The sequence below is a fragment of the Balaenoptera borealis genome, assembly GCF_965194805.1.
Source record: "Balaenoptera borealis genome assembly, chromosome: 13".
Lineage (NCBI taxonomy): Eukaryota > Metazoa > Chordata > Mammalia > Artiodactyla > Balaenopteridae > Balaenoptera > Balaenoptera borealis.
Genome location: NC_138870.1, coordinates 3410412 through 3432261, shown reverse-complemented (window position 1 = coordinate 3432261; position 21850 = coordinate 3410412). Strand labels below are relative to the sequence as shown.

General features: G+C 50.9%; 1 protein-coding gene across 8 annotated transcripts in view; it reads right to left on the bottom strand.

Annotated features, from left to right (window-relative positions):
* SLC6A13 (solute carrier family 6 member 13) overlaps positions 1-21850 on the bottom strand; it is a 34222-nt gene that overhangs the window by 4229 nt on the left and 8143 nt on the right. For 6 of the 8 annotated variants that reach the window (XM_082349094.1, XM_082349096.1, XM_082349095.1 and 3 more), the window contains 9 exons: positions 17511-17645; positions 14488-14628; positions 10861-10945; positions 10149-10281; positions 9153-9287; positions 3110-3213; positions 2168-2292; positions 493-605; positions 63-200 (listed from right to left, as the gene is read on the bottom strand). In XM_082349094.1, coding sequence (XP_082205220.1) covers positions 63-200; positions 493-605; positions 2168-2292; positions 3110-3213; positions 9153-9287; positions 10149-10281; positions 10861-10945; positions 14488-14628; positions 17511-17645 — 1109 coding nt within the window. Of the gene's footprint in view, positions 1-62; positions 201-492; positions 606-1705; positions 1774-2167; positions 2293-3109; positions 3214-9152; positions 9288-10148; positions 10282-10860; positions 10946-14487; positions 14629-17510; positions 17646-21850 lie in introns of all 8 variants that reach the window. The other 2 variants (XM_082349097.1, XM_082349099.1) reach the window with 2 other exon arrangements.

The window sequence follows — 21850 nt, the reverse complement described above, 5'->3', positions numbered from 1 at the left end:
AGTCACCCACCTGGGCTCCTCCTCCTCGCCGGGCCCCACCTGCAAGCCACCCAGCCCCTTACCTCTGTGAGCATGACCAGCCCGACGAGGAAGGAGGTGACAGACACCCCCAGGATGAGGACCTCCCTCCGGTTCTTCTTGCGGAATACACTGGGGTACATGTCCACCAGCGCCGTCACCAGGCTTTCCACACACACAAACTGGATGAGAGGGCGAAGAATTGGAGGGCAAGAGCCCTCACGAGAAGCTCCATCAACCAGCTGGCGCCTCGCTCCGGGGGCAGCCCTGCCAGCCTCCTGACAGCTCCAGAGCTGACCCACCCTCCAAAGCTCCCTTCGTTCCCTGGCAGGGCATCCACGCCTGACCCTCGCCCAGCCCCCAGCTGTTTTAAGGGCCTTCAGGGCATCAAGTTCAAGGTCATGCCCGCTGCTCCCTGCCCCCAGCCCACACACACCACCGTCTCTCGGGCTCTGCGTGGCCACCTCTCGATACCTGGCTATCCAGTCCCAGCAGGACGATCATGAAGAAGAAGCAGCAGGCCCAGAGGGGCGAGAAGGGCAGCATCACAACAGCCCGGGGGTAGGCGATGAAGGCCAGGCCAGGGCCTGCGGCAGGGAGAGAGGGACACAGCCCAGTGCCACCCCAAGGTGGGCTTCCCAGTGTGGGACACGGGACAGCGGAAGCCCCAGAGCTACCCGCCTCCACCGTCCTCACCCAGGAGAAGCCACCCAACCCTCGACCCGGTCCCCAGTCTCCAAGGCACCGCCCACTGTTTTCTCACTGGCAGGAACAGAACCTAAAGGCTGTGAGTATTCTAAGGGATATTCCAAAGAAAAGAGGGAGGGGGTCTATCACCTGCGTTTCTGTAAGTTCTACCTCAAATCCTGAGGGCTCACTCTCCAGATCGATTGCCCTCAAACCAGAGGTTTCAAACTTACAAAGAGCTTGGGGGCCAGGCAGGCCACGGACGTTTGTGAAGCCGCCCCAGTGTAAAAGGAGGGAGTGGTGGGGCCTGACAGACCTGGAGCCATCGTGCCCCCTTAAGGCAAGTGCTGTATGGTTTCCATAAAGTTCCAAAGAAAATACCTCCAAGACTAGATTGGGTCTGGGGCCACCGCTGGCCACCTGTGCGCCCCGAGCCTTTTCTGTCACCCTACAGCAAGTGAGCTGGCGTGAGTTTCAGAATACCCACGACACACATCCTCTCAAACACGTTAATCTTGCCCTCAGCTGGCTCACACGGCAGGAACAGGTCACATGCCAGTGCCCGGGTCCTCGATAGGAAGCTTCCTTTGAAAGGAAGGGTATGACCGAGGGACCCGGGACGGTGGTCAGCTCCTCCGCCCGTCTCCCACGCTGCTGGGACCCGCCCCACGCACCAGCGAACGCATGGCACCAAGCCTGGCACAGAGCGGTGCTTCGTAAAAGAGAAACACGATCGTTCTTAATAAGAACCAGCGATGTCAGTTTCCCATTGCTCGGCACCCTGTGTGACAGGGGGAGCTTGTGAACCCCACGATCAAAATCATCTTGTTACAGGTGCACGTGGGTGGTCCGCGGGCGTAGGGGGTGAGCAAGGCAAACACTGGCCGCTCACCCGGATGGGGGACCCGTCCGTGATTTTATTTAAAAGCGAGAGCAGCACCGCGTGGTGGGAAGGCAGGCACTTAAAGGAGGAAACTCCATGTGCCGGGAGTCAACTTACCTCTGCGACACACTTTAAAGGGAACGAGACACGGCAGGATGCAGGACAACGTACACAGCACGTTATCACTTGGTTGTTACAAGGTGTAAGAAACAGAAACAGTAATACGGACGCGTGTTTGAATGTGTATGTACAGATGTGCGTGCATTCTTTTTCTCATAAAAGCCTAAACTATTTCTGGAAGGAAAACCGTGAACCTGGTAACATTGGTTGCTTCCAGGGTGAGGAGCTGGAGGCCGGGGTGGGGAGGACAAAGTTCTCTGCACACCCGTTCGCCTTTTGAAGCTGGAATTGCTGTTCAAGTCCATCCCAGGTCTTCCCAGGACGCAGCCACTGAGACGTCACCCACAGTGTAGGTGACAATAGGAATGCCTGCAGATCCAGGCGGCTGGGGAAGGTTCAAGCAAAGCTCACAGAGTCCCCTGTCTTAGGCCCACCCCCACCCCCCAAAACACCACCCACCTGACTCGGCCACCTCAGAGATGGGCACCCCCTGCTCCTGGGACATGAAGCCCAGGATGGAGAAGATGGCAAAGCCGGCCACGAAGCTGGTGCCGCTGTTGAGGAAGCAGAGGGCGAGGCAGTCCCTGCGGGCGGGGCGGGGAGGTGGGGACAGCAGGGTCAGAGGGGCAGCTAGCGCCTCAGGCCGGGACGCAGGAACCCCAGGGGACGCCGCCCGCCTGGCAGGGGCAGAGGGAACCCAAGGGGCTGGTTCTGTCCCCCCAACTCCATGGGCTCAGACTTGGACTAAACCCACGGTCATCCTGCAAGAATGAGACCCTAAGGAAGTAACAGAATCTAAACATTACCCATGGCCACACAGCTCCCCTTTCCCGTCATGCTGCCACTGCCCCTCTTGGGACTCTACCCATGACCCAGCCCATGCCGGCACGTTAATGGAGAGGAGAGGGGCGCGGAGAACCCAAGCCACAGATGCTCCTTACTCACCTAAATTCAATTTTGAAACGCACGACGAGATTTTGTTTAGCTAATGCTAAAATTAGCTTAAATTCTCTGACGTGAACCAGGTGGGCCCGAGGGAACCACAGGGAGGGGATTCAGTGTTTGCCGGGGCGCAGGTACAGGGCAGGCGGGACCGGGCTCTACTGTATGACGTCACACCCGAGCCGGCTTGCTTGCCCACCTGTGCCCACTGCCCTCGTTAGCCCCGGGCTGGGCCCTGCTGGGGTTTCCCGGCTACCCATCACCATCCCGTCCTGGGGGAAGCAATCCCTCGCCCATGCGGCCACTGGCTCCTCTCACCACCTGGCAGCCCTGGGGGGTTGGAAAATGGCGTGAAGGCAGGTGGGGCGTAGGGAAATCCACGAGCTGGTGCACCCTCCAAATCTCCCCTGATCTAGCGCACCTGGAGGGATGGGCGCTCAGGGCCCGCGCCCCGCTCACCTGTAGCAGTTGTTGTGGTACTTGTTGTAGCTGCCCAGGGCCGTCAGGCACCCCAGGCAGATGGCGAAGGAGAAGAAGGTCTGGGTGCCCGCGTCCATCCACACCTGCGCAGGGAAAAGGCAAGAAAGCTGTGCCTCAGGGGAGCCCGGTGGTCTGGGCCCCACGGACCACACGGGCCCGCAGCCAGGCCAGGCACAGGTTGAGGACGGCAGACCCCTGCCCCCAGCCCGTGCAGGCAGCCCCGCGGCCATGCTATGCTGACGCGCTCGACTTCCCGGGCCCCTAGACGGAGTTCCTCGGGCGCCACCGGCATGGCACGGGCATCAGGCATTGGAGAAAGACTAAAGGACCCACGATGGTGGCCGATGCGCTGGTGCTCTAGAACCAAGTGAGGCCTGGCCCGTCTTTTCTGTAATGGAAACAAAGCCCAGGGCGCTACCTCCACTTTCTCCCGCCCCAGGCCCCCCTGGCAGTGTGCCGAGACTGGAAGGATCCCAGGGACAGGCTTTGCGGGGATGTGGGTCCTTTGCATCAGTGCCTTCACGGGCATGTAGCTTTGCCCCTCGCGCCTCAACATCCTCTGCAAAACAGGAAGAGTGAGCCTCAGGTCACAGGGAGTCAAGAGGATGAACAGAAGTCATCTGTAAAGGGCTTTGTACTCCCTGGGGGGAAGATGGCTCTCAGCTAAACATAGGGTATGGCCGTTCTTGCTATTATCTCAGCTGGCTGGCCCAGCCTGTGAATGTTATGATTTAGATTTAACAGCTAGAATAACATCCCAAAGAGAAAGAAGATCAAGGCGAACGGGACTCGCGGTGCTGCAGACCCGCAGGAGGTGGGGTCCTGGGGCCACAGACCCTCCCCGGGCACCGCCTGCCTTCAGGGGACCTGAGCACCAAACCGTGGCCGCGGACATCGCCAGGCTGGTGTCCTAACACTTTTGGGTCCCCATTTCTTGTCTCATGTCCACCCTTCTCGTTAGCCCCCAAACAGGACCCTGCTCTCCTTCCACTAAAATCGGGCTCGCAGGGCCCACGGGCACCAAAGCCTCAGCTGCTTCTGTGTACGGCTCCTCAGCCCCTACCTGCTCCCTCCCCACATCCCTAACCGTCCTGACCACCCCTAACCTCCCTCCTCTCTCACCACTCAGCCCCCCAAATGCCCACTCTCTTCGGCATTGTGGTGAGTCCGAGGGAACCCGTGCCAGCTGACAGCATCAGAACAGAGACTCGTCAGCCAGCATCCCCAGGTGAGACCCTGAACTAGGCCTAGAGGAGAACCCGGAAACCTGTATTGTTTCCAAGCTTCCTGGGCGACCCTAATGAACAGTCAGATGGGGGAACCCCTGCCTTCCAGCCCCTGAGACCTGGCATCCACCCCGGGCACTCTCTCCTGCTCGCTTTCCATTTCTGCAGGGATGCAGACCGAGCGGGGAAGAGGGTGAGGACAGGGGGAGACTGTCTCTAACCTTCTGCCCCTCCTGCCCACGGGGACCCCCCTCCCCAGGGCATTAGGGAGGCAGGAGCTGCCACCAGGGACTGGGTGTCCGGGGCAGGAAGCACAGAGGAAGACCCCAAGGGAGGAGCCAGGGCCAGCAAGGAAATAGGCAAGGTCGAAAACACCAAGGGGAACTTTTTTAAACCTCAGGAAGAATTATCATGGGGAAAGGAGAGGGGGGTCTCGGAATTTATTTCGGAAGCTGGAGAAAGCAAGGGCAGGAACGCAAGGAGAGAGGCCGAGGACAGGCCACAAAACTCCGTGGACGCCCCGGGCCGAGGACGTGCCTCGGGGAGCCTGGTCGCTCCTTTGCAACGTCTCAAACCCTTTCCTCTTCTAAACCTGCCCCAGACACTGTGAGGAGAGTCCTCCCAGGAAGACCTAGTGGCCTCTGGTCTGAAGGTCACTGTCCCCTTTTGTTCATTATCGCAGCCCCGAGCGTGGGTTGGTGTGGCAAGAGGTTCTAAGGTCGTACGGGAAGGATCCCACCAGGCTGGGATGGAGGGCCGGGGAGGCCTCTCCAGGCCGGTGATCCAGGACGCGGCCCTGGAGGCCTACTCCCCATGCCTGGCGGGGCCCAGGCTGCAGCCTGACCCGCCGTCCACGCAGGAAACTCTTGTTTCCTCGGAGATGTTCCGTAGCTGCGCACGTGCAGATCCCACGGTTAGGAAGTGTTGCAGACGTGGGCTTGGGAAGAAGCAACAAGAAAAACTGTGACTTGGCAGGTCACGTCGCCCGGAGGGGGAGAGACTAAGACCGAGTTGGAAAGAGAGGTTGAGGAGAACGGAGGAAAAGGCAGCAGGAGGCCTGAGAGTTCAGAGTGCGGGGCTCAGACTGGCTGGAGGCGGGTGAGCCGGCTCCGCGCAGCGGCTCCCGGCCAGCCTGCTGGGGCGGGAGAGCCGCGGGGCCGCGGGAAGGGCCGGAGGACAGCAGGGCAAGCCATTCTCTTCCCACCGCAGGCGACCTGCCACGTGCCCCGTCCAGGAGCCCTGGTTTCGGGAACAAAGCTCCAGTGTGTGTTTGGCTGGCGCAGAACACTGCCCGACAATACAAGTGAAAAACGCTTCAGGGAGTGTGGCTAAAAAGAGGTCTTGGAGGGGGGACAGAGGAAGAGAGAATTTCTAGAAGATCCAGGAAAGATGTTTTCAACCCCAAGGACTATTACGTTTTCTATTTTCAGGAAGGCAGTCGTATGTAAGCCTGGGCTTTGGAGTCAAACTGAACGGAGTTCAGTTCCTAACTCTGTTAATAACTAGCTGTGTGATCTTAGGCAAATCACTTAACCTCTCTGAACCTCAATTTTCTCATCAGGAAAATGGGTATAATAACAAGTAAAATAACAAATGGGTATATTAAGAAATAAAATGGGTAAAATAACAAATAAAAATAAAATAATGTATGTAAAATGCCTAACACATAAAGAAATATTAGTTCCCTATCCCACTTCAGGATTAATTCTAGAATAATAAAAATCAGCCCTTAAAACTCCCAGATAATTCATATTCTTTGGGAAATGTATATCATGGTGATTAAGGCAGAAGACCCCCAAAAGACGACTTGGGATGAAACCCAAGCTCCCCCTCCATGCTTGTTTTGTAGTTTGGGGCAAATTTCTTAACTTTTCTAAGCTCCAATTTCTTCATCTGTAACATGAGGCTACACCTAACTCGTGGGATTCGTGTGAGGACTAAACTGTGTTGTGCACTTAGGGGAGGGCCTGGCGGACGGTAAGCACATAATACACGTGTCAGCTATTGGCCTATTTCTTCTTGCTGTTATTTTAAAGAAGCAACTCACCTTCCAGTAATAATAAGGTCCCATAGGTTTCAAGGCATGACATCAAAATAAAAAGACTTGTTCTAATCAATGGCTCCAACCTCCTTCCCTAAATAAACCCTTCCTTAGAGAGCTTAAGGTAGAGATTTCAGGTGTTCAACAGGGACTCTCTGGACACCCCATCCCCAGCCCCTGTCCTTATCGATCTACCAAAGTGCAATGGAACAAAGGGTCAGGGTGAAGGAAAGAAAAAGCGCCAGGACTCAGCACACGCTGCACCAGCGGAGTCTCCCGGGGCCGCTCCCCAGTGGGAAAGAGACGGCACTGGGGGGGCCGGGAGAGGCAGCAATCCCCCACCGCACAGCAGCCTGGCCGATGAGATAAACCCAGCAGTGTCTCTGCCTGGCTTCCATTCCAGACCGAGAGCTTGGCCGAGAGAGGCACTCTGGTCTTTGTGCTGCAGGAATTTTGCAACTTTCTCAAGTGCCAGGCAAATGCAGGTTGGCATTGTCACACTTCCTGGGGAGCGCCAACTACTTTCCATTAGGGCTCTGGCGGGGGGCATTCCGCCCTGCAGAGGCTGCTCTGCTCCCTGACATAAAGGCGGGCTTCAGCAGGAGGCCAGGACCAGCCGTTAATAAGTCTGCTCGGAAGCTCAGGACCAAGCCTGGCTCTTGGAACGTCTCCCTCCCTGGGCTCAGAGGATTCTGAAGACATCGCTGCCTGCACAACCTGCAGCTGCCCAGGTTGGAAGGATGGTGTCCTGGAGAGAAGACTGAAAGAGGTCTTATTCCCTGCAGTAACCCAGACACAGAATTACGGCCTTTTAACTCTCAGAGTTGAAGGCGCTCTGGTCCACCTTCTTCATATTTGCCGGCAGCTATTACATAGCAAACGTTACACCTAGAACATACCTGGCACAAAATAGATGCTCAATAAATCTTTGCTGAATGAATGAGCTGCGAGAAAAACAAAGACGAGCAGACAGAACTTTGCCTTCAAGAGACCGTAAAACCTGTGGGACTTGTCATCATGCTGACCTGGATTCCAGGTGCAGGTGTGCGGATGGAAAGTTCTTTAAGCTCTCTAGGCCTTAATTTCCTGTCTATAAGATGGGAATACCTCATTGGTCAGCGGTGAGGATTAGCTAAAATAATGCATGTGACCCTCTTAACGATGCCAGGGCCATAGCGGGCGCTCAGCAGTTGTTAGCTAAATAGCTGGTCAGGACAAACAGAGCATCGATCACAGAAGCCATAGGTCAGTTCCAGAGACGCTGGACCCTCTCTCCCTTTCTTCTTTCATTCTACCTGCCTGTCTCCCAGCCTGATCTACAGGCGAAGGCGGCTTGTGGCTCAGCCGCCGGTTCACACCGCTGCTCCAGAACCGCAGCGGCTCCCTCCTGCGTGAGGGATCCAAGCCGAACCCACACCCGGCCTCCGAGGCCTCGCCGGGCTCTGCTGCCCCGCAACCCCCTGCTTGCTGCCTGCGATCCACCACGGCACTTTGGGCCCCGGCCTGCCGTTCCTTCCACGTGACCTTGGGCCCTGTTTGCTCATCTGTGCAGCGAGAAGTTTGCAGAGATGACGTCGGGGGTTCTCTCGCTTCAGCAGCTGCGGTTCTACAGTTTGGCTCCAAGGCCCGACTGCAGCCCTTGGGTCCACGCGGCGACAAGGTGCCTGCCCCTGTGTCCCTATCGGTCTCAGAAACGGGGGCGGGAGGGAGAGCTCACATCCCACCGGATGTCGTGGGGAAAGACCCCGGGCCGAGGCGGGGGAGGCTTCCGGGCTCGCGTGGTCTGCTGCTTCTGGGAGCCCTGGCAGCCGCTGGACTCAGGATGGAAGAGCTCGTAATTCGTCCGGGGGCGCTGGGAGGCTTGAGAAGAGCCACCCCAAATCCTGCACAAGGGGAGCCACTGCCTTCGTGGGGACAGTCCCCGCCTCGGAGGGAGCTGGGGGGCTGTCCCCTCCTCTGTTGCCCCCTGTCACCTCTCAGCAGCGACAGTGCCGCTGCCTTACTATAAAAATGTATGGAAAGCCGTTCGATTTCTGGTCCGCCCTGAGCTGGGCGTCCCTTTCAGGGGCACAGCCCTTCCAGCCCAGGAGGAGGCTCCGGGAGGTGACCTCTGCCAGGGAAGCGGGCACAGGCCGCAGCCGGGCCGGGCGGGGCTCTGGGCTGCGCTCACCCACGGCCTCTCCACCCTCGGCCCCCTCCTGGCTTTGCCGGCCTTCAAAACGGCTGCCAAACAGAAGACGAGACCCCGGCAGAGGCTTCTCAGTACAGGCCCTGACGTCCAGACCCTCGGTCAGCAGACACCCCCCCCTCCCGGAGGGTGGACCCTGAAGGAAGGGCCGGGAGGGAAGGGCCGGGGGCCTCTGGACAGCACACAGGAAACTCAGCACCAGCCAGTTGGCCCTGGGAGGGGCTAGGGGCCATGGCCAGGAGCGGGCCTCGTGGGCAGAGGGCGGGACAGAGGGGCCAGTGGAGGGTCAGGAGAGAGAGAGGCTGCTCCATAGGAAAGGAGACGCCCAGAGGGGATGGCAGGTAGTGGGAGGGGAGAGCCTGGGGGAAAGGCTGTTAGGACGCATTTACAGCCCCCCAGAAACACTACAAAACACCACGAGGGCCTCAGGGCCCCTGGGTCCCCTGGCAGCTGTGAACCCAGGAGGGGGAGATGTGTGGAGACGCCCCCCTCAGTGTGGATGCCTGGGGTTGTCCAGGAGCAGAGGTGCCCCGCAGAGCACAGGCACGGCCCGTCTTTGCGTCTTACCTGGGGGTCCCACAGACGCGTGAGGTTTGGGTACAGGTAAAACTGAATTCCTTGGGCGGCCCCAGGCAGCGTCACCCCTCGAATCAACAGGACCACCAGCATGAGGTAAGGGAAGGTGGCTGTGAAGTACACCACCTGGCCAAGGGGCAGAGGAGGAGGTAAGGAACTGGGGCAGCCCCAGCAGTGGGGGGACCGGGGGGGGGGCGGGGTGAGGAGCCGCCAGCCGCACGGCAGAGGTCACCAGCTCGCCTTCTGTGCCCCCCCCGCCCCCCCCCCACCCTCACCCCGCAGCTGCTCTGTCCGCAGCCCTCGGCCACTCCCTCCCGCCCTCCCTCCCTCCGGCTCCCTGACACACACCCAGCAAATATCTGCTGAGTGACTGAGCGAACTTAGGCATGCTCCCAACAAGAAGTTTAGAACAGTGGCAAGGGTCGTCAGGGACAAAAAGCTCTGTCACACGTGACCCCTGTCCCCACAGAGCTCGCAAGCTTAGCACAACCCGGCAGCCAGCTTAGGAGGGAAGCCTGGTCAGAGGCCGCCAGGGCAGGAGTCCAGGAGCACTCGGGATGCCCTCATGCACGCCAGGGCAACGAGTCTCCCCAGGGTCTCGGGGCGGCGGACAGTCATGTTGAGATTAATAGTCACAACGGAACTGCTTTCCCAAAGAACAGCTGTATGAAATGGGGAGCCGTGAACCGTGTTCAGTTTGCGCTGTGCCCACACGCATGGTGCATTCCAAGATCAGATTCCTCCCCACGTGTCCCTCCTGCCTCTCTCTCTCTCTCTCCCATTCCAGTTCCCCAAATACCAGAAGGACATACCATTGAATCCAGGAAAGGCACAGAATCAAGGAAGAGAGACACGTGAAATCTTCGTGGGGTCATTCCCTCCCATCCCCGACTAGGTACAACTTGGGGAACCCCTGGGTGGCTGAGCCTCCCGGGGGGAGCAGGGTGGTCCAGGGAAGGGAGGGGCCTGGGGCCCTTGAACACAGACCTTGCCCGTGGACTTGACCCCCTTCCAGATGCAGAAGTAGCAGATGACCCAGGCGAGCAGGAGGCACAGGGCCAGCTCCCAGCGCAGGGCCCCCAGGTGCTGGATGCCGTCCGAGATCTTCAGGACCCGCCTCCTGGGGAGAGAAGGGTGAGCGGCTCCACCTGTGCCGCTGGCCTCAGCTCGTCCGGGCAGCGGAGCCGGGCCTCCCGCTCTGGTTCGAAGGCTTGTCGGCTCCTTCACTCTGATCCGTGAGGCTCTGCTTTGCCCAGAGATGGGAGTAGACAGAGAGGGAGGCGAAGACAAACTGTTCCCAGGTAGGTCTGCTCTGGCAGGCTGAGGACCAGTTTAACCCAGAGAAGGGGGTGCGAATACATATTTTCTCAACCGGAGGGTTAGGACGTTTTGATATTAGGAATCATGCCTTCGGTGAATGCCAATATTTCGGGGCGGGGCAGTAGAAGCAACACACATGCAGCCGTAGGGGAGGGCGAACCCACATCGGGGGAGCGACGCAGGCCCAGCGCGAGGAGAGCCCCGGGAAGAGTCCTGCCCTAACCACAAATACAGGCGTGGTGGGAAAAAGCCACTCGGGTGACGGCGCCACCAAAGGAGGAGGCAGAAACTCGTCCCCTGCAGCCCATAGGGTCCCCAGCCCCGCGCCCGTCTGTGGGACACGCCGCCCACACTGCTATGGCGAAGGGGCCGCACTTACTCCCAGAACTCGATGACGGGAGAGGTGGCGTTCTCGGAGCTCACGTTCACGGAGCTGCTGGGCCTCTGGAACTCCACACAATGCTCTGCCAGGGGTCCCAGGCGGGGCGGGGGGCGAGAGAAACGTCACCGGCCAGTATGTGACATGAGCAGAGAGTGGGGCGGAATTTCAGGAGACTGGGAAGCAAGGTATCTGGGCTGAAGGTGCCTAAACAAAACAGCCTCATAATAAAACACAAAACGAAACACACAATAACCTCAACAAAGCCACTGCACCCTCTCCCACTTCTCCGGGGTGGAGCCGGGGCGGGGCGGGTGGGGTGGGTGTAGCACATTCTCATTAAAGCACCATCAGGTGGCTTCAGGAAAGATGCTTTGCATGCCATCAGCTTCAAACATACGAATATTTCTGGGCCACTGTCCTGTAGAGAGTGGCCTTTGAGGAACGACCTTTGAGGAACAATAAGGATGCCTTCCAGGGAAGCGACGTAGCTGAGGGCTAAGAGCCCAGGTACAGATCAGAAGACTCTGGCTTGAATCCCTGCCCCCCTCCGGTTATTCGCTGTGTGGCTTTCTAAGCCTCACTTCCGTGGTCTCTAAATGTACACGAGGGGACTTCCCTGGTGGCGCAGTGATTGGGAAACCGCCTGCCGATGCAGGGGACACGGGTGCGAGCCCCGGTCCGGGAAGATCCCACATGCCGCGGAGCAACTAAGCCCGTGTGCCACAACTACTGAGCCTGTGCTCTAGAGCCTGCGAGCCACAACTACTGAGCCCATGCGCCTAGAGCCTGTGCTCTGCAACAAGAGAAGCCACCGCAGTGAGAAGCCCGTGCACCGAAACGATGACCCAACGTAGCCAAAAATAAATAAATAAATAAATTTAAATAAATAAATGTACATGAGGAGATCCCAGTGTAGGACTGATAAGTGGAGTAAATGAAAAGGAGACCGCCCGGCACTCCATAAATAGCGGCTCTTAATTACCCGTCTGCGACTATGGACTTTTCACAGAGTGTTCACACTCTTTTTTACGTTTTATTAGGACAATAATCCTGGGAAATATCAATAAAGACAGAGAGCGTTTTCCCCACTGTACACACGAGAAAGCTAATCTTCTTAGAAATGGCCCGTCATCGCTTGTCTGTGATGGAGTGAAGGCTGGGATCCAGCTCAGCAAATTGTGTATGTTCCACCTTCAGAAAATCTGGGATCTGACCCTTCCCGTTACAGGTATGACCACCAGTCTGGTGCAGGTCACCACGGCTCCCGGCTCCCTGATGGGCCCAGTTTCTGCTCTTGCCTCCAGAATCAAATCTCCAGAGAGCAGCCAGAGCGGCTTTGCTCAAACTTCAGTCATGTCATGACTCTGTGTCATGTCCCAGTTCAGAAACCTCCACAGGGTTTCCCATCGCACTCAGAGAAAGAAGCCCAAACCCCATCATCCCCTCCAAGGCCCCATTCCGTCCACCCTTCTCCTACTGCCCCGCCCCCCGCCCACCTGCTCCAGCCACACCTGCCCTGCTGCCCCCCGGATGCCATCCCACTTCTGTACTGGTGCTTCTCCTACCTAGTGTCTGCCTCCACACGCCCTCCTCCTTCAGAGCATGACCCAGCGTCACCTTCTTAGAGATGCCTTCCTCGAGGACCCTATTTAAAATTACGCCCCACCCCTAAGATTCCCAGTCTCTCCTCCCCGTTTAGTTTTCTGCACATCAGTGCCTCTAGCATGACACATGGGATGCACTGATTTTGTTTCTGGTCTGTCTTCTGCCGCTAGAATGAAAGCCACGAGGGTAGGAGCTCTGTTTCTGCACCTCGCATGTCCCCGGTACTTGGAACAGAGCCTGGGGTAGAGCCGGGGCTCCACACACATCTGCCGAACCACGGGGTATTAGCGGAGCCCTCTCTCCTCCAAACCAAGTCACTTTCCTTGAAGCCTCAGCACACCCAAAAGGGCTGTTTCTTCCGGACAGGATGGGATGTCCTGTACTACTCAAGACGCTAGGCTCCGAGGACTCCAGACTCACCAGGAGAAATGCCCAAAATGTCATGGAGCCAAAGCCCTGGGTATTGAATTTGCCTCAGAGGTGCTTCCCCTGCCAAGCCAACCAGAAGCACACAGGCCTGATGATGGCCTGAGGCCAAGCCCCTGGGCACCAGAAAGGCAGAAACTTTCTACACGAGGAACTGCACTGAGACCTGGATAAAATCCCCATCTGAGAAGCTGGTTGTTAGGGCGGATTTTAGTGCAGAGAGAAGAAAGAAAGAGAGAGAGAGAAGGGAGGGAGGGAGGGAGGGAAGAAGGAAGGAAAGGAGGAAGGAAAGAAGGGGGAAGGAAGAAAAAACACATAATAAAGAAAATATTAGAATAAAACAGATTTTAAAAACTTGATTCATTCCATGAATATTTTTTGAGAGCTCATGATGCTAAGTGTAAAAGGTGAAGAGATGAAGACACCATTCTTGCCCTCAAGATCTTGCAACAAACAGAGGAAAAGCGGGGTGAGTGCCACAGTCAAGGGCCGGGGCCAGGGTAGGCACTAACAGACACACTTGAGAAGAACCTAGCAGATCTTGGGGTGTCAGGGGCGGTACCTCCAAGATTTGACTTTTCACTTGACAAGCAGTGGGACAAAGTGGTGACAAGGGAATGAAAGCCTGGAGAGACAGCATAAAATATGAGGGCGAGGGGGCCTTGAACACCAGGATAAACATGCAAAACCACTTCCCTGGCAAGTGAGTAAAACATTCACACTCTAGCTCAGAACTGAGTAACTTATCTGAACAAGAAAACATTCATCATGGCACAGGTAGGACCTCACTGACAGGCATGAGAGGTGTTTGGACATTGGGAGCAGGACAGTGTCCCCCTGCGCGGTCCAGTAGGGCAGTGACCAGCCACGTGTGGCTATTTACATTAAATTAATTTAAATTAACTAAAAACTTTAAAATTCAGGTCCTCACACGCACTAGCCATGTTTCAAGTACTCGATAGCCACATGTATCCAGTGGCTACCGTATCAGAGAGTACAAAGGACATTTCATCACTGCAGGTAGTCCTTTGGGACAGCACTACCTTAGAGATTTTTAATTTTTATTTTTAATTTAACATTTACTTTCAATTCATTAGACTTAGTGGTTCTGTCGCCATAGAGGCTCTTGTCTTAAAAGAAAATCACGGGAGAAAATTAATTGCTATGGTAAATTATATTGATGCCATACAAAACAGCTTATCCCTGGTTAAATCCAGATGACTTGGGAGTTGGAAAGACCTAAAATAGTATCAGAAAGAAGACATGAAGAACAAGTAAATGAGAAAACAATATATACATATATCAAACTAACCATGTTTCAAATCAAAATCCATAAAGGGCTAAACGGCACAAAAAGAAGTCAGTTCTATCTTCATAATACATTGATTGAACACATGAATTTTTTTGAAAAAGTCTGTGATATTTTTCCTGTGATGCTGGTGGACTCTCGCTCTTATCTTTGACATAAGAACTCCGTGACCTCCTTGGCAGATTTCTAGCATGTCCCAAGGGAAGGATGGGGGCCTGGGGACCAGGATATGGGGACAGTCCCTCTCCTGGTCACCGCAGCAGAGCAGGTGGAGGTGACCTCACCTGTGTTCCAGTCGTGGCGGCAGCTCCCCCAGGGCAGGTCGGTGGTGAAGCTGCTGAAGAGGTAGAAGAGGGCCCAGGCCAGGACGATGATGTAGTAGATGTTGAGGAGGATGACAATGGTCTGGGAGGCATAGCCGATACCTGGGCGGAGGCAGACGGGGCTGGGGACACTGGGCAGGTTTCTGGCTCTGCCCACCCCTGCTCAGGAGAGGGTCTGTGCCCCCCTGGGAGTGTCCTGAGACACTGGGTGTGGGGTCTGGGCTCCTGGCTCGCCGCCCCCTTCTGTCGTGCAGCCCTCCCAGGCCAGGCCGGGCTTCCTCCCGTCTCCTGCTGCCTGGGCACTCTCGTCTGTATGCTGCAAGCTCACTGATCCTAAGCTATCTTACAAATGTATAAGGCTAACTCCGAGATTCCAATAGCTAATGTTCCCTGGAATTCGTCTGATATATTTCTGAAATGTAAAAACACGCGTCAAGGGACTTCCCTGGTGGCGCAGTGGTTAAGAATCTGCCTGCCAACGCAGGGGACACGGGTTGGAGCCCTGGTCCAGGAAGATCCCACATGCTGCGGAGCAACTAAGCCTGTGCACCACAACTACTGAGCCTGCACTCTAGGGCCCGCGAGCCACAACTACTGAGCCTGCGCTCTAGAGCCTGCGAACGACGACTGAGCCCGCGAACCACAACTACTGAAGCCCATGCACCTAGAGCCTGTGCTCCGCAACAAGAGAAACCACCGCAATGAGAAGCCCATGCATCGCAACAAAGGGTAGCCCCCGCTCGCCGCAACTAGAGAAAGCCCACACGCAGCAACGGAGACCCAACGCAGCCAAAAAATAAAACTAAAAAAAAACGTGCGTTAAAAGCAGGAAGAGTCAGTCCACAGAGGAGCACATGCACACAGTGAATGAACATCCTCAGAACACACCCACCCTCCCTCATAATCGTAGGTATGCAAAATGAAAAAAGATGAGCTCCATTCTGCATCTGCAACACTAGTGAACATGTTTACAAATGATATAACTCAGTGATTTCCAAACTTGTCCACATAGTAGTAGAATTACCTGGGAATATTTTAAAAATTCCAAAGCCCAGACCAGACCCCAGACCAATTTAATAACAATCTCTGGGGGTGGGGTACAGGCCTCAGGATGTTTGGAAGGTCCTGGGGTGATTCCAGTGTGCAGACAAGTTTGGGAACCAGGGATATAACTCAGAGCTGTTAAAGATACAGAGGAAAGACGCTTACTCAAGTCCGGTGATGTGTACGTCAGCATAACACTTCCATAGAACAACTTAATAAGCCAGGTCAAGAGACATCAACTTGGTTGTCCATTTGATCCAGTGATCCTAATCCTGGGAATTTATCCCAAAGAAATAACTCCAAAAAAGGGGGGTAAAGGCTACCTCTACAAAGATACATGATAGCAGAATATCAGTTTATCAGTGATTGAAAATAAGCAAAAAGCCCAGAACAGAGAATTGTTAAGTAAATTATGATATATCCCTTTGATGGAAGTTTATGCAATCACATGATTGTTGTGTAAAAAATGGAAAATAACACTAACTAAAAAACAGAGGGACTTCCCTGGCTGTCCAGTGATGAAGACTCTGCACTCCCAGTGCTGGGGAGGGTTCAATCCCTGGTCGAGGAACTAAGATCCCACTTGCCACACGGCGTGGCCAAAAAACCCACAAAAACGACAGAAACAGAAACTGTGTATATTTCATATTAATAGATATGTAAACTTTATATATAGAGAAAGAAATAATGAAGTAAATCTCTCCAAACTGGAAACAACCCAAATGTTCTTCAGTGGGTGAATGGTTAAATAAACCATAGGACATCCATCCACACCATGGAATACTGCTCAGTAATAAAAAGGAATGAACTATTGATACAAGAGCAATCTGGGTGCATCTCAAGGGCATCATGCTGAGTGAAAAAGCCAGTCTCAAAAGGTCACATACTGTATGATTCCATTTATATAACATTCCCCAAATGACAAAATTACAGACATAGAGAACAAGTTAGTGGCTGTCAGAGGTTAGGGATGGGGAGGGGAAGGGTAAGTGTGACTATGAAGGGGCAACAGGATGGAGATCTCTGTGGTCATGGAACAGTGGTGGTGTTTGCACGAATCAACACAAGTGATAGAATTACACAGAATTATACGCACACACACACACAAGCAAGTGCATGGAAACTGGTGAAATCTGAATTAGGTCTGCGGATTGTACCAATGTCCATTTCCAGGTTTTGATATTGTTCTATATAAGATTTTTACCATTGAGGAAAATGAAAATGTCACTGGGTGAAATGTACACGTGACCTCTCTGGGCTACTTTTGCAACTTTCTGTGAACATATAATTGTTTCAAAACGGAATCTTAAAGAAAATCCTATAGAGAGAGAAATATTGAAATAAAACATCCTAAGTTTTAAATAGCTATTGTGTCAAGATGGTAGAATTAAAAAAAAATTTTTAACATCTTTATTGGAGTATAATTGCTTTACAATGGTATGTTAGTTTCTGCTAGATAACAAATTGAATCAGCTATACATATACATATATCCCCATATCTCCTCCCTCTTGCGTCTCCCTCCCACCCTCCCTATCCCACCTCTCTAGGTGGTCACAAAGCACCGAGCTGATCTCCCTGCGCTATGTAAAAATTTTATCTATTTATTTATTTATTTGGCCATGCCACGCAGCTTGTGGGATCTTAGTTCCTTGACGAGGGATTGAACCTGGGCCCCTGGCAAGCGAAAGCACAGAGTCCTAACCAGTGGACCGAGAATTCCAAAGATGGTAGAATTATTAATGAAATTTTTTTCTCATTAAAATTCTCTTTTTAGTGAATTCCCTGGCAGTAATTCAGTCTGGGGCCCACGGTGGAAGCTTTGACATAAAGACACAGAGTCTTATCTGCATCAGCACTGTTGATAAACCACGCAGTTATTCCAAACAAAGTTTATAACCACTAGTGCAGAGACTCTGGAGTCCAGCACAGAGCTACTCACCCTCAAAGATGGGGCAGATCTTCCTCCAGGCTGTGATGCCCCCCTGGCTGGTGTACTGGCCCAGTGCTGTCTCCAGGAGAAAGACAGGAATGCCACAGGTAAAGAGGAAGATGAGGTAGGGGATGAAAAAGGCACCTGCAGGTGGGAAACAGGCTGTCCGTTACGTGGCACTAGCCTCCTCGTGGTCCACGGTCATCTCCGCCCATTACCACCCCACGCTTCCAGTCAGAATCCCAGGGATGGGGACCGTGCAGAATGGCGGGGACATCTGTCTAGATGTCTGGAACCACGGCAGAGGTCAAATGTCACCAAGTTACTTAGGACCTAGCCAGTCACTTTCTTCACTCTGAAGTTTCCATCTATACCTTCCAAGGTTTGCTCCCCATCAACTTCAGTTGCTGCCTAAATAACACATAGCTTGGGGCCATAGAAGAAGCTCATTGAATCACAGATATCCAGGAGCATTCCCACAGCCCACAGTCTATCATTTTTGTCAAGGAAATGATTGCTCTCAGTGTTAGAGAGGGGCTTTTAGCAGACTGAAATCAGATTTCCCTTAGTAATCCTTTCTGCTTCTGTTTTCACAGTCATTGCCTGAGACAAGTCTACTGATGCCAGAAATGCTGGCATTTGCTCCACCATAGACCTTTATCTGCTGGCAACTGGGCAGGGGAGTTCACAGGATAGAGTCCCAGGGGGAGAGACGTGCACAGAGAGACCCAAGTGTCTGCAGAGGGTCCCCTACGAGCTTGAGTGCTGGTCAGCACATGCGTGTGAGGACACTACCCAAGGAGAGGAAAGAATCCCTCAAGAAGATAGAGCCTGATGGTGCTCAAGCAGGGCTGGGAACATTCCAAAGACTTAAAGAAGAAATGACACCAATTCTATACAAACTCTTGCAGAAAATTTAGAAGCAATTCTTTCCAACTCATTCTATGAAGCTAGCATTACTCTGATAACAAAAGTAGATAAAGACAAGAAAAGAAAACTATAGATCAAACTTTCATGAACATAGATGCAAAATTCTAAACAAAATTTTAGATATCCAACAATACATATCCAACAATATATTAAAAAGTAATACATAGTGGAGTTTAACCCTGGAATACAAAGTTGTTTTAACATTCAAAAAAAAATCAGTGTATCATATTAATAAATTTAAAAAGAAAAACCATATAATCATTTCAATAAATGCAGAAAAGTATTTGACCAAATCTAACAGCCATTTCTGATTAAAAAGAAAAACAACTCTCAGCAAATGATGAATAGAAGGGAATAAAGGGCATCTACAAAACACCTACAGATAACATCATACTTAATGGTGAAAGACTGCTTAACCCCTAAGATCGAGAGCAAGACAAGGGTGTCCAGTCTTATTATTTCTTACCACTTCTTTTCAACATTGGTTCCATCAATATTGATTCTAGTCAAGTCAAGAAGGCAATAAAAGGAATTAAAAGTTATTCAGATTAGAAAAGAAGAAATAAAACTGCTTTACTTGCAAATGACATGATCGACTATGTAGAAAATCCGTTGGAATTTAAAATAGTCAAACTCATAGAATCAGAAAGTAGAATGGTGATTACCAGGGTCTGAGGAAGGGGGAAACAGGGTGATGTTGGTCAAAGGGTATAAAGTTTCAGTTTTGCAAAATGAATGAATCCTAGAGATCCACTGTTACCATAGTGCCCATAGTGAACAATATTGAATTGTTTTCTTAAAATTGTGCTAAGAAGGTAAATCTTATATTGTGTTCTTATCACACAAAAAAATTAAAATGGAAAAAAAGAGGACAGAAGGAAACTTTTGGACGTGACGGATATGTTTATGACATTGATTGTGGTGATGGTTTCACAAGTGTATGTTTACCTCCAAACTTATCAAGTTGTATACATTAAATGTGTACAGCTTTTTGTACATTAGTCATACCTCAATAAAGTGTATTTTAAAAGAAAAGAAAGAAAATCCTTTGGAATGTACCAAAGAGCTGCTAGAATAAATAAGTTAGTTTAGTGAGGTTACAAGATATAAGATCAGCATAAAAAATCAATTGCATTTCTTCTACTAGCAGCAAGCAATTATAAATTACAATTTAACAAATAATACCATTATAACAGCATCAAAGAGATGAACTATTTAGGAATAAATTTGACAAAAGATGTAAAAGATGTGTACACTCATAACTGCAAAACATTGCTGAGAGGAATTAAAGAAGACCTAAATAAATGGTGAGGCATACCATGTTCATGGGTCAGAAGACTCAATATTATTAAGATGTCAGTTCTTCCCAAATTAATCAATAGATTCACTGTAATCCCAATCAAAATCCCAGCAGACTTTTTTGTAGAAACTGACAAACAGATTCTAAAGTTCGCATGAAAATGCAAAGAACCTAAAATAGCCAAACAACTTTGAAAAAGAAGAACTAAGTTTTAGGCTTACTTCTACCTTATTTTCATATTATTATAAAGATACAGTAATTAAAAGTGTGGTTTTGGTGTCAAAATAAACAAATAGATCGACAGAACAGAATAGAGTCCAGCAACAGGGCCATGCACATTTGGACAACTGATTTTTGACAAAGGTGTAAAGGCAATTCATTGGAGAAAGAATAGTCTTTTTAATAAATGATGCTAGAACAAGTAGATATACATACACACAAAAAATGAATTTCAATCCATACCTTCATTTTATACAAAAATTAACCCAAAATGGATCGTAGGCCTAAATGTAAAACCTAAAACTATAAAACTTCTAGAAGAAAATATATGAGACTTTGGGTTAAGCAAAGATTTCTTTCATGTGACATCAAAAACATGAGTCATAAAAGAATAAATTCATAAACTGCACTTCATCAGAATTTGAAACTTCTGCTCTTCCAAAGACATTGTTAAGCAAAGGAAAAATATAAGACAGAATGAGAAAAAAAATTGCAAAATGCATATCTGATAAAGGACTTGTATCCAGAATATCTAAAGAAGTCTCAAAATTCAATAGTAAGAAAACAAACGACCTATTTTTTTTTAATGGTCAGAAGATTTGAACAGGTTTTCACCAAAAAAGATATGTGGGCTGCAAATAAGCACATGAAGAGATGTTCAACATCATTAGTCAATATAAATTTAAGTGACAGTGAGGTAATGTTGCACACCAATTAGAAAAGTTAAAATTAAAAAGACAGACCAAGTATTGGTAAAGTTGTGGAAAAGCTGGCACTCGGATACGCTGCTGGCAGGAATGTAAAAACGGTACAACCATGTTAGAAAAGTGTTTCGCAGTTTCTTAAAAAGTTAAAAGTGCACCTATCATATAATCCCGCCATTCCACACTTAAGTGTTCACTCAAAGGAGGTGAAAGCATATGTTTATACAAAGATTTGTACACAAAAGTTCTTAGCACTTTCATCTGTAATAGCTAAAACCTGGAAACAACCCAAATGTCCATCAACAGGAGAAGAGATAAATTGTAGTATATCCATATAATGGAATACTACCCAGCAATAACAAGGAAGGAACTACTGAGACATGAAAAGGATGGGTGAATCTCAAAGTAATTATGCTGAGTGAAAGAAGCCAAGTAAAGTATATACTGCCTGATTCCATTTATAGAAAATTATAAGAAATGCAAACTACTGTATAGTTTGGAAACAACCTGGAAAACTAGGCCTGGAAACGACCTAAGTGTCCCTCAACAGATGCATGGATAAAGAAAATGCTATATGTGCAATGGAATATTATCCAGCCATAAAAAAGAAGGAAATTTTGCGTTTTGCAACCACATGGATGGACCTCGAGGGTATCATGCTAAGTGAAATAAGTCAGACAGAGAAAGTACATACTGCATGTCTTCTCTTACGTGTGGAATTCATAGTGACAGAGAGTAGAATGGTGGTTACCAGAGGCTGGGGGTGTGAGAAATGCGGGGATGTTGGTCAAAGGGTACAAACTTCGTTATAAGATAAACAATTTCTGGGGATGTAACATACAACTTGGTGGCTACAGTGAACTATACTGTCTTATATAGTTGAAAGTCCTTAAGAGAGTAGATCTTCAGTGTTACCACCACCAAAAAAAAAAAGGTAATTATATGAAGGAATGAAGGTGTTAACTAACCTTATTGTAGTAATCATTTTGCAATATATACATGTATTAAATCATCATGTTCTACACCTTAAATTTACTGTCCATAATATATCAATAAAGCTAGAAAATAGTTATATTTTTAAAAAACAAAACAGGTTTTTGGTTGCATTGGGATGGGGTAGCAGAGGTCAGGGGTGGGAGAAAGGGCAGGAGGAAATTTGGGGGAGTGATGGATACATTTATTATCTTGATAGTGGT